The following is a 16676-nucleotide window of genomic DNA, read 5'->3' as shown; positions in this document are numbered from 1 at the left end:
TTTTGCATTGATACATACATGGGTTTCTTTTCCTAATAACATTAAATGGAGCGCTTTTTAGCATTGATGTCTCGAATGGCTTCAAGAAATTTGTTTCTGTCGATAGGCTTTACCAAGTGAAAGTCCATTCCAGCGTCTATGGTCATTTTGTCACTGTCAGCTGTTAATGCAATTATAGGAATGCGAATATTACCATAGCTCTTTTCTATCTTTCTTATTTTCCTTGTTGCCTCGAACCCATCCATTATTGGCATCTGTGGAATCAATTACATCAGGACTCAGGAGTAAGCGAAACATTACCTGGCAAAATAAGTGTATAAAAATTTTTGAAATTCAAAAACATTACCTGGCAATCCATTAAGATGTAATCGTAAGGGGGATTAGGAAAATCCTTGATTAAACCATCACGAACTAGATGCACAGCTGCTTCTCCATTCTCGCACTGCTCTATAATCGCTCCAAGCTGGATCAAAGTACGCAAAGCAATCATGCGCATCAATGGAGTATCATCAACAACCAAAATTTTCTTACCACTCAATGGCTTTTCTGTATCCTCACATTCTTGTATTTCTTTGGACCCAACAGAAGGTTGATCCACAAAGGATTCCTGAGTGTTCAATTTGGATGAGCTTTTCCCACCACCGAACTCGGGAAGAAGCTTTATAACCTGGAACAAACGGCTACCGTGAAACGGTTTCGATAGAACCATGTCTTTGGGATCAAGCGTGTCCTTATCAAGGTTCTTAAAGAGAATTTTGTTATCTAACCAAACAACTTGACAAGGGTTACAAAGCCCTCTTTTGAAGTTGGAAACTATCTTACACAGCTCCAAAAGTGGCCCTGCATCTGTCTCAACCACAATAAGGATAAAGCCATCAGATGCTGCTCCAATATCCGTCTTTCCATCCATAGAACTCAATGCAACTCTAACTCTGCTGGAACGGGAGTGAGAGCTCGCACTCAAATACTCTGATCCTTGAGAACCACTACTGTGGCTGCTTGAATAGAGACACTTGTGTTTCATCTTCTTCAGGACATCAAATAGATCCTCCAACCGTTTCGCGGCGGCAACTTTGATCCCTAAGCCCTCCATGAACTTCTCTGTGGCCTTCCGGCGATACTCATCGGCGATTAGCATAATGACACGAGAAGGCGCTGGCTTGGGACTGGAGCTGCGGATTCGGAATCTTGGACTAAGGGAACAAATGCTTGAACCAGAGCTACAACTTTGAAGGGTTGGTAATGCCGCCTGAGTTTGGTTTCTTTCATCAACACCTTCTTCTTCTTCTTCTTTTGTGCTAGCAGCATTCGTGATTGTCTCGTATACATTAAGGACAACATTGAACTTGAAGCATGTTCCCTTTTCTCCCACGTCCTTCTCTGAAATTTCAATGTCTCCATGCATCAAACGCACCTAAATAAAATTAAAAAAAAAAAGTTAGACACTCTTTTCTTGTTTACCTGAAATTACATAAGCCATTATTAAAAAATTAGTTTCAAGTAAAAACCAATTATTTGTGTATAAATCAGAATTAGAAGAGAGAAGAACTGAATAGAAGAGAGAAGAACTGAAAGAGTATATTGATGCTATATCAAATTACATTCAGATATCTATCTTCTGTATACTGCAACACCTATATATATAAACTCCTAACCAATGCAGTGAGAATGCCTTGATACACACGCAAAAGCAGCATCCCAGAACAGAATAACAATTCTGCAACCTAACTAACTAACTAACTAACTCTACTTTCTAATGCTGTCTTAATTACAATATTACCATTGACAAATTTCCTATATAGAAAAATGATTTGGTTACATTATTGGTAGAGAAACTACACCATTAACACTCCTACATGCAAGACTCATGTAATTCTCAATTAATTTACCACTAAAAGAAAAATCTTTGTATAAATATTAGTAAGAACTAAAGCAAATACTAACCAGTGATTGCACGATCCCAAGTCCCAAGCCAGTTCCTCCAACTCCAAGAGAGGTTTCTTTGACTTGGACATAGTTCTCAAACACAGACTTGTACTTCTCTTTGGGGATTCCTTTTCCCGTATCATCCACTTCAAATATAAAATCCATAACGCAATATGGATCTGCTTGTGTTGAATTACTCGTGCCTTCAATTTCATCACTGCTAATTTTCTTGAAACATAAGCATGATACATGTTTTTCACTACCAGCCATTAATGAATTATGCAAACTTGGCTTTTGAGCTCTTGCCCTAACCACTATGTGCCCCTCATCAGTAAATTTAACAGCATTGCTCAAAAGATTACACAAAACTTGTTTGAGTCTTCCTCTGTCTCCTTTAACACGTGAGTATCTAATAATAGAACCATCACAAGGGTCCAAGATTAGATCCACACCTTTCTTTGAAGCCATAGGGTGGTATAAGTCAACTATATCTTCCAACAGAATTGATACATCAAATTCCTCTTCCTCAAGCTGTATTTTTCCAGCCTCAATTTTGCTTGTGTCAAGTATAGAATTCAGCAGCCCTAGGCAAGCATTTATAACATGACAACAAATTAATACTTTCAATTTACATGTGGGCGTGGGTTCTATACAATAATGCTACACAACTTAAACCCCAAACTCCAACCTCAAAAATTAGCACTTGATAAATAGAAGTTGCACTCAAATTGGGTGACACAAATTAAGATGAAATTATTACCTAGTAAGTCTTGGGTGCAACCTTTCATTTGTTTTAAGTTGGTGTCCAATTCAGACGCATTTTGAACAAAGTCAAAGGACATGTCTATCAAAGCAGTAAGGCCTGCAAGAGAAGCCCTAACATCATGATTGGCAGCAGCAAATGCAAGGCTTTTATTCATGTTCTTTCTCTCAGCTTGTTGAGTAGCTTCCATTTGTTTCAAGAGTGAGGCACGCAATCGCATTTCTCGCTTCGCATTTCTTGCATTCATGCTTAGAAAGCTTAGGAGAGCAATCAATATCATGAATATCATTACAATCAACAGAGTCAACCCTTTTTTCTTATAATGCTGGTCAAAGCTAAGTAATTCATTCTTTGGAATAGCCACAACATATACCTGAAATCAAAATATACCATTTAATTTTGATGGCTATTAGTATAATTTTATAATTGCATCTAATTACATAACATTATGTTAATAAAAATAATTATTTTTATATTAATTTTATAAGTGCATTAAAAGAATGAATGTGAATAGACTATTACTATTAGTACGCTAAAATTAAACTCTACTTATAATGAATAATATAGAAACTTACCGATTCTATTCCCATGATATCAATTGTGCTGCAGTGAATCATATATTCAGTATTCTGAATATTCAAACTAGATCCAAATCTTTCATTTTTGCACGGTATAGCAGTGTCTCCAACACCTTTAGGGTTTCCATTTTGGTCCAATAATTGAAGCAAAACTGTATCATTAGAAATCACCAAACGAGTATTTCGGATCCCTTGTACAATAGCCCTTCCATCTTTTGTGGCCCAAGACATGCTCATTGAACTTTGATGAAGATCATTGTTTTGAGTCCTGAGAAAATCCGTTACTGTTGTTTCCGAGAACCCTAGAGAGATCACACTTGTTCTTGTGACCCTTGCGGAGTTGAGAAACAAAGGGTTATGGCCACTATCAATAATAATGCTCCAATTGGTTCCCAATGATGAAGTATTGCTGAATGCGTATGAATAAGAAAATTCAAGAGCTTCAGAAATCCAACTTGTGTTAATAGACGAAAAATTGTATTTTGTAGGTTCACCATAGGCTTCTCCATTATCTTGATTTACATGTTGGATATAATATAGAGTAGATGAAGATGATGAGTTGGAGAACATTGCCAAAATTTGAAGATGATCTCTATAATATGAAAAGGAGAGACCTTCCATGACTATGTATGAAATTTGCTCTAAGTGAGGAACCCTCTCAAATGCTTGAAATAATAACGGAGCCACCTGAAATAATAATGACATAAAAGATGGTAAGTAAGATTACAACAAAATTTTCTTTCCGGTAATAATTGAAAAATTTATATATGGTGGTGTCTATTTACATATGGAAAATTAAAATGACATATAGTAGTGTCAAATTATTAACGGTTTTAAAGATTAGATCGAATCAGTCAATTTTACCGAATTAAACGAAACTAATATTAAATTGGTTTTATTTATGAAAAAAAATCGATTATTAATAAACCAGTAAAAAATTAAAAAAATTGATGAAAATCGGTAAAGTAGATAAACCAATACGATTTTTTAGTGTTTTAACTAATTTAAAATAATAAAATACTAAATATTGCACTTTAAAAAAATTATATTTCTTAAATAAATTTATAATTTTATTATATTTAATTTAACTTTATTAAATCTTGATAGAACTTTTAATTTTTTTAATATATATATATATATATATATATATATATATATATATATATTAATTAAGTAATTATCCTCTTAACCTCTTAGAAAAAAGTTTTGACTTTTTTGTTTATCTTTTTAATATTTTAAAAAAAATTTAATTTTAATACACTATCAGTGTAAAATGTCTTAAACTATAATCTTTTAGTTGATTATTTACATAATCAATATAAAAGATAATTATTTTTACTAATATAGTATTACATAATTAGATACGCGTATAAAATTATTTTAGATTTATAGTTTATCAAAATTATATTCTTAAAGAATAATATATATTTAAATATATTTACTGTTTTAAATATAATTAAAAAAAATTAGAACTTCCAATCATATATATATATTAGTTCCCTAGTTTTTCAAGAAATTGTTTGCAGCTATATGTGTTCTTTTTGTTTTATTTAGTAGCATTATATTCTGCGTACTTATAGCTGAATCTGAAGTTGTAAGTGACATCATGGTGCCTCATTACACCGTTGTTTGATACCAAGTAAGTGTTATTTATTTAAAAAAAAAAAATTCTAAGGTAACCTTTTCCAATCCTTGTGTAAGCTAAGATTGATTGGAACGTTGCCTAATTTATCAATGCATAATTTATTCGCAACAAATTTTATTGACATAGTGTGATCTATAGCATTTAGGTAATTGTATTATTATCTAAAACAAATATTGTCTAAGATGTATTAAACATATTTAATTTAAAATTTAAATATTGTTGTCAAAATCCAAAATTATTTTAAAGATATTTAACTTTAAATAGAAGACAAATATATTATTTTATTCTCTATGTAGTAAACAAAAATAAAATAAAAATCTTTAAATTCAATTTTGAATGATAAAGAACTTAAAAGCACTGTTGAAAAAATAGCTATATTCATGCAGTGAACAATAAATGAATGAAATAAAAACATTGAACCTGATTGCATTATTATTCAAGGATTTTCTTTAATAGAGATGCTAACCTTAGTTTTAATATCCATGAAGGAGATACTAGAAGCATTGAGGGAAGAGCTGAAAAATCTTGAAAAATTAGTTGAGGATGACTCCATGTGTCCGAGTGAGTATCTAATTTCTGATTGAAGCTGGTTTAAAAATATTTTTGATATTGAAAAAGTGTCATGTTCCTCCTTTTGTGACATTATAATGTACCAATATGTCATCAATGAGCCAAGAACTAACAACGAGCCATATACCTAGAACAAAAATTATGTTTAGCACTCAATATTCTTAGTATTCATCATATGCACGCCAAAATTAAACAAGAACAGATATTTTCACAAATCTCTAGCTACTTAAAATAGGGGAAAATACAATCTATCCCTAAAGTTTGGGTTATGCCGTTTATGTCTTAATAATGTTTTAAAATATGCAATTCCATGTTCTAACATTGTAAAATGGAGAAAAAAAAAAGCTATTAAATTTTCTTACATAATTATCCTTTGAAAAATCATGTCATACGAAGATAATTTTGAAAATTGTACAATAGGAATAAAAGTACCTATAGTGGGAATATACCATAATCTCAATTATACAAAAAAAAAAAAAAGAATGTTTACAAGAAGAAAATATGTTATAAAAAGTGCACAAATAATATAAACATACTAGCACATACCAGCACCAACATGAGTGACGAAGGTCGAAAGAGATTCATGGAATCTTCTAGAGATGTGTTCAACCTATGTTCTAGTGATTCTGCACCGGAAATTCCATAAAATCAAATTATCTTGTATGTGTAATGTGTTTATATATTAAATAATAGTGAAACTACATCTATCATAGCCACAGGTTCTTGACTTCTTGTGAATGATAAATTTCTGGCAATAGAAATTGTAATGGCATGATATTAATTAGGGTATGAAAAGATCTCTCATGAAGATTTGATATTCTTTTATTCTTAGCACCATATATTCTCATTTATTTAGTCTATTTTATTATTACTTTTATTTTGCCAATGCTTTATTAACCAAAAAAAATTAATTGTGCGAACGTAGTGATATAGGATTTCGTTTGAAAGAAAAATATTTATAAGAAATATTATCAAAGAAAGATTTTTTAAAAATAATTTGATTCAGGAAATATAACTTGATCCACATTAAAAGTCTTTTCTCTTAGTATATTTGTTTAAAGAAAAAAGGAAGGAAATATTTTATTACCTCTATAAGAAGTTGGTGGGCATAAACCTATGTTCAAATTTAGAATTATTTTTTTTAAACTAATATAATTTTTACATTTAATTATTGAAATAATTTTGCTGTTCAATTTATTGTTCACCTTTATTTGTCTAAATGTCGGTTTATTTTTCTTTCTTAAATTTGTGGATACAAACAACCTTTAATCAAAGATAATACATGATGATACGATCAAAGTATTCATACAAAGAAATGGAAAAAAAAAATATCATCCACATTATATGTACACAAAAAAATTAGTTATTAAATTTATTATTGATATAATACATAAAATAAATACGTAAAATGTTGGTAAAATAATAGTTCTTATTAGATGATTGGACGTACTTACAATTACAATTTGTTGGAGATGAATAATGATTTGAGAACCACTCATATACATACACCAAAAATAATTTTTTTAAAGACTATGCATGAGAATGCGACAAGTATCCTCACTTGTGTTTTGGTTTCATTCGAACCGATTATTATAAAAAAACCAAAATTTTTCAATAATTTGATTCATTTTAAATAGTTGTTTATTTTTACATAAAAATGTTTTTTGGAGAAACACAATATTGGACTTAGACTATTTTATGTTTAACAAAAAATCAATAAAAAGAACTAAAATTAATCCATTACATCTGACAAAAAAAATTCATTACAAATTATGCATGAATTTGCAGGTTCTATATTATTTATCAGTTTGGAGGTGTTGCACATTTTTTTGGTGTTAGTGCTATCTTGATAAATCCATGAAATGTCACCCAAGTTGCTGCTTCTATTAGTTATGTATTGGATATGCATTGGATATGCCAGCTAATGAAAGAGAAAAACGGCATTACAGATGCCAACATTTGATATTTTGAAGTTGCTAATAACCTACTTTTTATACTGTTTTGATGAGGACAATGGCTGAATACAACTAGTTCTAACGAAATAAAAAATAGAAGCACTACCTTTTGCTCCTGAAATGACCCAACAGTATACCATCCAAGATGGAGAATTCAGCCTTGAGAATTTGTTACAAAATAATGGTGGAAAGATACCCACTGGCGGACTTGTTAGCGTGAAATCCCGTAAGAAGGAGGAATTATGGAGCGTGACATAGGCGGCGACAAATTACAGCAGAGCTTCCTAGAGAAGATGAATCGGTCGCAACAGCAAGAAAGAAGAATCGGCGCAAAAGGAGAGAAATTATGATACTGCTAAAAAACCGAGTGTTAACCAGACTACGAAAATACGACGGACTTCGGACAAAATAACATCACCACCGGCAAAAATCCAGGCAAAGGTGAGGAAGCAAGCTAATGGAGGCAGCAGCTGGATGGAAAACGGTGAGGAGGCAAGTCGCATAATGGAAAACAGAATTCTCTCATCACATCATCGGGTCCCTTATCCAAATCGCTGCGTCTCCAGAGCACCAACACGGACAGAACCGTGGGAATTAGAAGACGAACTGAACTAAGAAAGAGAATGGCGATACAGAAAGGAGGAATGGGACTTGAGACGACCATATGGGGCACGAGGAGCTACAAGAGAGTAGAAGATGGATAGCATCTTCGATAAGGGAGAAGAACCGATCAACGGGAAGGAAGCTCATGGCGAGGAGGAAGCTGATGCTGAGAGTCGAACCAAGAAAACGACAGCGACGAATCCGATGACCAACAATAGGACTTGTTGTTTCTGCCGCCGGTGAGAACGAGCGCAACGAAGGCTCGGACTGAGTGCAAGACGACGATGAGACAGGGAGCGACAACGACGACCAATCCCGGGACCTGCTGTTTCTGCTGCCGGCGACGATGATAACAGGAAAGCCACGCGAGAGCGACTGAGTACGAGACCGGAGATAATGAGAGAGACTGGAGCTTGAATGCGACATTAGAGATAGTGAGAGAGACCGGAGGCAAGAGCAGTGAGCCATAGTGAGAGAAATGGCAGAGAGCTTCACTGAGAGAGTGACACTGAGAGAGGAGAATGTGAGAGCTCAGGAAGGAATGCTAAATCACATCTTGTTTTAAAAAAAAGAAAAACAAAAACCAAAGATAGATCCGGCCGGTTTATGTGAACCTGGTCCGAATTGTAAATTCAGATTGAGTTATGTAAACCGTTCGAATCCAACTGGATCTAAAAATTATTACCAAGACTTTAAAAAACAACTCCGATAGGGAAACAATGAGAAATCTTAACAATGTGAATAATAGGCTTCGAATTAGGCCCAACACAAGGAAAGTAAGAAATCCAAATAGTTATTTCAAAAAAGTAACCATTCCAACTCTAATTTACCAAAGGAATTCATCGAAACACTCTCTTCCCCCAAGCCATATGCCACCCCACCCTCATCAATCATCCCACCTCTCCGGCTGTTAGAAGCTCCCTCACCAGCCATCATCATCCACCCCTTGTAACACCCACCTCCATCACTGTTGCGGGATCATCATCAAATAACCATCCACGTAGTTATTAAAATAATCTTCCAGTTACCTAGTGAAATGACCATCCATCATTTGTTAATTGTATATACTTAAACTGAATCAAACAAAGTAGGGTGCCTGCTCGGACGTTCGCGGAGAGCTGGGCGGCGTTGGCTGGTGTTCTGGACGGCGGCAGCTGGTGTTCTTGGCAGCGGCGGCAAACCGGAGAGATGGGAAGAGAATGGCGAGAGGAAGGCTCTACAGAACGAAAATCACACGCGGAGAATAGAGGTTACCATATACGTAACTGCACTATCATTTGTAAATCCTTATTTTTTTAAAATTCAAAATCGAAATTATAGAAATTAATTAAATTAATTATCATCTGATTTTAATTTTCTTTTTAATGCTATTATTCATATTGTTCACTAAACTCATTATCTCCCTATACTTTTTTCAGTTAAAAATAATGTTGCATGATTAATAAATTTTATTATTTTTTATTAATACTTGATTAATTCTAAATTTTAAAGAATAAAATTTCAATTATGAACTTTAAATCTTAAATTAATAGTATAAAAATAAGATATTAACTCAAAGTGTTAGCTAATATTAATAAAAAAATGTTAACCTTATAACATTTTTTGTTAGTTAATATTTTATTATTGAAAATTTGACGATAATCTCCCACCTGATGTTATGTAAAAATATTATTTGTACACTAAAATTAGTAACTAAAATCAATCACTATGTGTTTATGTATAAATACATATAAATACATGTGTTATTTAACTCATTTTCAATATATATTTTATATTTTAATATGTATTTTATACTAATAAATAATTTTAGTGTACACTTAACATAAATCTTATGTTATGTTATCCTTTTTTTTCAAAGATATATAATTACATTGCTTTGTAAAAAAAAATACATTGTCCATTATAGAGACAAAGACAAAAGAAAAAGGGGATCTCCCACTTTGGTAAATACCAAATACTAGCAAAAAAAAAAAAACTAGCAGAAGAGATTGAGGATTCACAAAGAACGGTGCTCTATAACTTGAGTCATTCCTTGTTGTTTCCACAATTACTGTTACCGCAAACTTTTCACCTTCAAAGACTTCCAAATTTCTCACCTTCCACAACACCCAACACAGAGATGTAAGGAGAGCTATAGAAGATTGTTCTCTTCCAATGCTTCCACTTGCCATTTGCCACCAGATTGCAAACTCCATGGTTCTATTTTGCACTATAGCATTCATAAAAGGAGAGAAAGACCAAATCTCAGGAGTGGGACCGCATTGTACTAAGGCGTAAAGGATTGTTTCGTTGCCATTTCTGCATCTTGGGAACATTGCTGAAGTATCTGAGAATCTCTGGTTGATCAAATTGAGTACAGGTATTTTTTTCATGGGCTTCTCTCCACAGAAATTTTTTACTTTGGATGGTAATTTTAACCCCCAAATTGATTTTCGGAGCATTGAATTTGTCATCGCCGTTGGAAGGTGCTCAACTGGCGCATGAAAAAAATCATAAGCCACCCAGTACTCCGAGGCCATATCGTACTGCTTCCTCTTGTTCTAGGCCTATTTAAGCTTGTCCTCACCATCGTCGTTCAGTGGCAGGGAGAGAATATGCGAACTGAGCTCAGGAAAAAAACTGCTTCAACTAGCTCTTTATTTCATCTTCCATCCACTGTAAGTAAATTATGTACCCAATTGATTCCTGTTACTGGATTGTTGTTGTTACTGAGTCTAAAAGGGTAGGGTGGGGGTAACCATGGATCCTCCTAGATATGAACATTTGTGCCAGATCCTATACTTCATTTCAAATCCTTTTCTACCACTTTTCTTCCCTCCAGTAGACTTTGCCAACCCTAGAAAGGTTGGTTTCCTTTATCTGCCAAAAAGGGGTTAGTGTATCTATAGTATTTTTCTTTGAGCATACGCGCACGTAGCGAATTAGGCTTAGTAATAATTTGTTAAAACTGTTTATCTAGCAAGGCTAGATTTTGGGCTCTGAGATCCTTTAATCCCAATCCGCCTTTCTTTTTGGGTCTGGTCATACAATCCCAACTAATCCAAACCATCTTTCTCTCCATTCCCTTCTGACCCTACTAAAACTGTCTTAAAATCCTATGTATGTCTTCTATTAGAGAATTTGGAAGCTTGAAACATGAAAGTGTATATATTAGAATAGCTTCTCCGACAGCTCTGATTAAAACATGTCTGCCACCTGCTGATAACAAATTTCTCTTCCAAGCCTGAACTATTTTCTAAACTTTATCCTTTATTGCACCGAATGTAGCCCTGTTAGATCTCTGAATGATGGATGGAAGCTCTAGATATTTATCTTGGGCTCCCACATGCTCTATATTAAGTAACTCTGCTAGCTGTTGTCTTCTAGTTTTGTGGGGTGTTTTGACTGAAAAAACTGCTAATTTATGGAGGTTGACTTTCTTCCCACTAAGCATCTCATATTCATTGAGTAGAAATAGGATATTGTTATATGATTCCTCATTAGCCTTCCCAAATAAGATAGAGTCATCAACAAAGATATGATTGACTGTTAGAGACTTTCTGTGAATCTGAATCTCTTGAATAGACCTATTTTGCTCTGCCTTGTGTAATAGATAGGATAATCCTTCCGCACAGAATAGAAATAGATAAGGTGACAACGAATCTCCTTGCCGCATGCCCCTTGTTGGCTTAAAAAAGCCATAAGGTTGACTTTCTACAAGAACAGAGTAAGAAACAATAGTGACTAGTTCTCTGATACAAAAAATTTATTTGGTTCCAAAATCCATCCTCTCCATGATGAACCATGAAAAACTCCACTACACTCTATCATATGCTTTACTTGTATCCAATTTAATAGCCATTTCGCATTCCAATACACACCTCTTAGTTTTGAGGTAATGCATACATTGATGACTGATTGACTTTTGTATTTTTTTATTATTTATGCTTGTATGTGTTCTGCTGTTAGTTGCAGTTGGCTAATAATAGCAAAATGAACTTAACTTCTAACTCCGACCCTACTAAGAACTCTCTAGTTCTTACCCCCTATTTCCACCCCTTTCAGCTACAGGTGCGAAGACTTATTGTGAAGCTACGGGAGGACAAAAGAATATGTTTGCGAATTGAGTTGTTGCTAGAATTTATTTTCCCCTCACCTTGTTAATTGATGTTTTTTTAGAGGGGTAGATTTTTGTGATCAGTTTTAATCTACCCTTTAAAAATACACTCTGGTTTGGACTTATTAAATTATTCATAAACTCCTGAAGTCTATATACCAGAATTTTGGAAATAATATTATAAAAGACTGAGGATAAGCTAATAGGTATGACCTATGACATGTCTTTAGCATCCGGAATCTTAGGAATCAAGCAAATATGTGTATGGTTAAATGCCTTGAGAATTTTACCTCCACCAAAGAAGCTACGAATCGCCTTAAAAATATCACCACCCACGATGTCCCAATAAAAAAAGAAAAATCGTGCCGTGAATCCATCCTCACCTAGAGCACTGTAAGGATAAACGCTAAAAGTGAATCTCTTGGTTTTCTCCATAGAGATTGGTCTCATTAGCCTTTGGTTCATGAAAGCTATAACCGAAGGACTGAGGACTTAAATCGTTGAATATATCACCAGGTTCTAATGGGTTAGCGGATGAAAATATTTCCTTGAAATAATTTTCATCCACCAGAGCAATATTCTATGGATCTGAAGCCATCTCACCATCATTCTGAACTAATTCCCAAATTTTATTTTTCTGGTTTCTAGCTTGGAATTTCTGATATGAAAGAACTTTGTGTTGTTATCCCTTTCTTTCAGCCACTTGCATCTTGATTTTTTCTTCCAAAATTTTTTTTCTTTTGATAGCTCCTCTTCTAATTTTTTCTCTACCTCTAACACCTCTGGCCCACCAAAATAACCTGTTATCCTCAACTATTCCAACCTAAGATTTAGTTCTTCAATTACCTTAGAGTTGGATTTGTTATGTTGCTGCCACTACACTAGGTGGCACCTATAATACTTCAATTTCTATGCCAAAACGTACATAGGTGAGCCATTAACTTTCATACTCCAAACTTTCGTTATCAGTGCTCTTATATCCTCCATCTCACACTATCGCTCATGAAATTTAAATCTTCTTTTGGTAGACCATCTTGGAGAAACCGAATCAAGTAAGAAAGGAGCTTGATTTAAACCATTCTCTGATAGTCTTCTTACCACCACATCTACATAAATCTCCCTCCAAGTCATTCCAGCTATAAAACGATCAAGCCTCTCTCTAATTAACACCTTTCCAACCCTCCTATTTGACCATGTAAATTGCTGTCCTATCATCCCAAGATCAACCAATTGATTATCGTTAATGAAACCATTGAAATTTTCAATGGAGGCATCAGACCTCATATTCCCTCCCTCCTTTGCTCCATAATTTGTAATTGCATTGAAGTCACCCAAGATGATAAAGCTACCTTCAAATAGCTGAAGTCGAGAAGAGAGTTCTTCAAATTGATTGATTTGAGTCAGCTCATTAGTACTCAAGTAAACTCCAAACAAACCCCGACTCACATTTTTATTCTCATCTTTAATCGAAGTAATTATGGAAAAAGAATCTTGAAACAGAATTTGTACCTCCACATGATCTTTCCATGTTAGAGCCACTACAACAAATTCGGGCTGAGGCAACCCTTTAAAAATGTTGCCTATGATAAGGGAAAGTGTTGCCTTTGATAAAAGGCAACACTTTCCGACAAAAAGCAATGCTTTTTGGGGGGTTGGCTATACGGCCGTTACCTTTAATCTAAGGCAATGCTTTTGTGTATTAAAGGGAACCCTTTTTATGGCAACCTTCAAAAAACGTTGCCTTTTTTGTAAATAAAGCAACTCTGCAAAAGGGTTGCCTTAGAGCACCCAAACACAACGCTTTATATGAGACGTTATGGCAACACTTTTTACGAGTTGTATTTTCTAATACATAAAACAACACTTGTCCAGAGTTTTTTAAGTTGCCTTTTCATATACCTAAAGTAAAACTTGTGCAAATTTTTTCTAGTTGTTTTTTCATATACCTAAAGCAACCATTGGCCAGATTTTTTTAAGTTGCCTTTTTCATATACCTAAAGCAACACTTGTTCAGGTTTTTTTAAGTTGCCTTTTTTATAGACCTAATGCAACACTTATGTAAGTTTATTTGCAGTTATCTTTTTTTAATACCTAAAGCAACACCTTATTGAGTTTTTCTTAGGTTCTCTTTTTTAATATCTAAAATAATATATTTTTTACCTTTGTTATATTTATATGACATTTGAAGGATATATAACACCCACATTTGAATAAGCTAATAATATATATTGCATATATATAGAAAGGTCTTCTAAGTACCAATTAACATACTTGCTAAGTTACCAAATCAAATAAATAATAAACATAAGTAAGCAAAATACATGTTTTTCTGATGATGAACTTAAACGAAAAAGAAACTAAGTTGTCCACTTGAAACCAAAAAGACTTAAACAAAAAAGAAACTAAGTTGTCCACTTGAAACCAAAAAGACTTTGTGCTTTATCATTGTGCCAAGAATTGCCTTTATGTCTTCAGAAAATTTCATCCAACAATAAGAAAGCTGCAGTCAAATTTAAATGAACAAAAAAATATAGTCAAAACATCAGCTATACAATAACATATATACTCAAGTGTTACAACAATTTAGCACACATACCTAATCATGATTTGGTATATGAGTCGATGGAGGAGAATGCCGAGGAACTAAATTTGGATCTTGTGCACTATTTGGTGACGATTGCTTAGATCGCAAGAGAGAAGACGCTTCATCAACATTCATACCAGGAGAAATTTGTTTCAACATAAGTTTCACAATATCTTCCAATCCTTGCAGTCGTTGCTTATGGTCGTCTAATTCAGTTTTTAAAGCTGTTACCTTCTCTTCACTTTATTTTTTGATTTCATCTATTTCTTTATTTTTCTTAAGAGAAGTTTTTGTAACAGTTCTTCCATAATATCGAACTCTTCCTAGATTCTCTTTACCAAAAATTTTTTGAAATGCATTAGTAGGAGTTTTTCCAGCTTCTTGAAGATCATCAAGTTTATCCTATACACACAAATATATGATACGTCTATTTTTAGTGATAAAAAATCAATGAAAGAATCCAACAACCTATTGATAACTAATAAGGGCAGCAATCTAAAATAGCCATAAAACAGCCATAAAATAGCAGTCCATGATAGCCATAAAACATTCATACCAATCAGCATTAGTATGTATCACCAATCAGCACCACACAATTAACCAATTTTTCATACCAAAATTTTAAACTCTATATAATATAAACTTAGCTCATGCACTAGTATTTGTTAGAGGATTCTAAGACAGGCTATACGGCAAATCCAAACTAATCATAAGAAAAGAAAAGGTCCATTCATCATAAATCAGTTTTGCAATATTTACTACTAATTTATTAATTCTCTCATATACTTTCACCATCACATATTACAAGTCATATCAATTTCAATATATCTTTTCCAGATTTTCACAATATTTATTTACATAACCAAATTTAATGCTACTAACCTAACAGCAAGCTATTAACCTAATAAGGCAAAAACTTCATAAATTGTTAGTTTCATATCTCTTTAAACTCAAACCCGAAAGCTAAAAATTCAGATATTCAATCCCCAAACTCCAATGTAAAGGCAAACAAATAATCATATCATGGAAAAAATTCACATGGAAGACCTCAAAACAATCTCTTAAGATCAAGACTTAAAACGCACTAAATACACCAGACTACTATATTTAACATGATAAAGGAATTAACTTTGCATAACTAATGTATACATACAATTCATTAACAATATAAAAGGCAGAAAAATGCAGAAAAATATGTCCCACACATAATCATAATCAAAATACAGAAAAATTCAGAAAATCCTAAAAAGTAACAATCAGAACCATGAAAACTTTAGAAAAATTGAAATAAAATCCCTAAAATCAGAATTATTAAAAAGCCCCAAAATTTAAGATTCAATGCATTCAGAAACTCATAATCAAAATGTATAAAAATTCAGAAAACCCTAAGAAGCAACAATCAGAATCATGAAAACTTCAGAAAAAGTTGAAATAAAACTCCTAAAATCAGAATTGTTAAGAAGCCCCAAAAATTAAGATTCAATGCATTCAGAAATTCATAATAAAAATGCAAAAAAATTCAGAAAATCCTAAGAAGCAACCATCAGAACCATGCAAACTTCAGAAAAAATGAAATAAAACCCCTAAAATCAGAATAATTAAGGAGCCCCAAAAATTAAGATTAAATGCATTCAGAAATTTATAATCAAAATGCAGAAAAATTCAGAAAATCCTAAGAAGCAATAATCAGAACCATGAAAACTTCAGAAAAATTGAAATAAAACCCCAAAAATCATAATTATTAAGAAGTCCCAAAAATTAAGATTCAATGCATTCAGAAATTCATAATCAAAATGCAGAAAAATTCAGAAAATCCTAAGAAGCAACAATCAGAACCATGACAATTTCAGAAAAATTGAAATAAAACCCCTAAAATCAGAATTATTAAGAAGCCCCAAAAATTAAGATTCAATGCATTCAGAAATTCATAATCAAAATGCAGAAAAATTCAGAAAA

General features: G+C 33.2%; 1 protein-coding gene across 1 annotated transcript; it reads right to left on the bottom strand.

Annotated features, from left to right (window-relative positions):
- LOC112778093 (histidine kinase CKI1) lies at positions 1-6067 on the bottom strand. The gene is made up of 6 exons (XM_025822458.3): positions 6029-6067; positions 3265-3954; positions 2687-3062; positions 1945-2510; positions 347-1414; positions 1-254 (listed from the first exon to the last, which is right to left on the bottom strand). Exons 1-6 carry the CDS (start codon positions 6065-6067, stop codon positions 42-44), a joined length of 2952 nt encoding a protein of 983 aa, XP_025678243.1. The 3' UTR covers positions 1-41.
- Between the last annotated feature and the right edge of the window lie 10609 nt (positions 6068-16676).

This window comes from Arachis hypogaea, chromosome 19 (genome assembly GCF_003086295.3).
Source record: "Arachis hypogaea cultivar Tifrunner chromosome 19, arahy.Tifrunner.gnm2.J5K5, whole genome shotgun sequence".
Lineage (NCBI taxonomy): Eukaryota > Viridiplantae > Streptophyta > Magnoliopsida > Fabales > Fabaceae > Arachis > Arachis hypogaea.
Note: the sequence above shows the minus strand (reverse complement) of the source record. Positions and strands in the feature narration are given on the sequence as shown.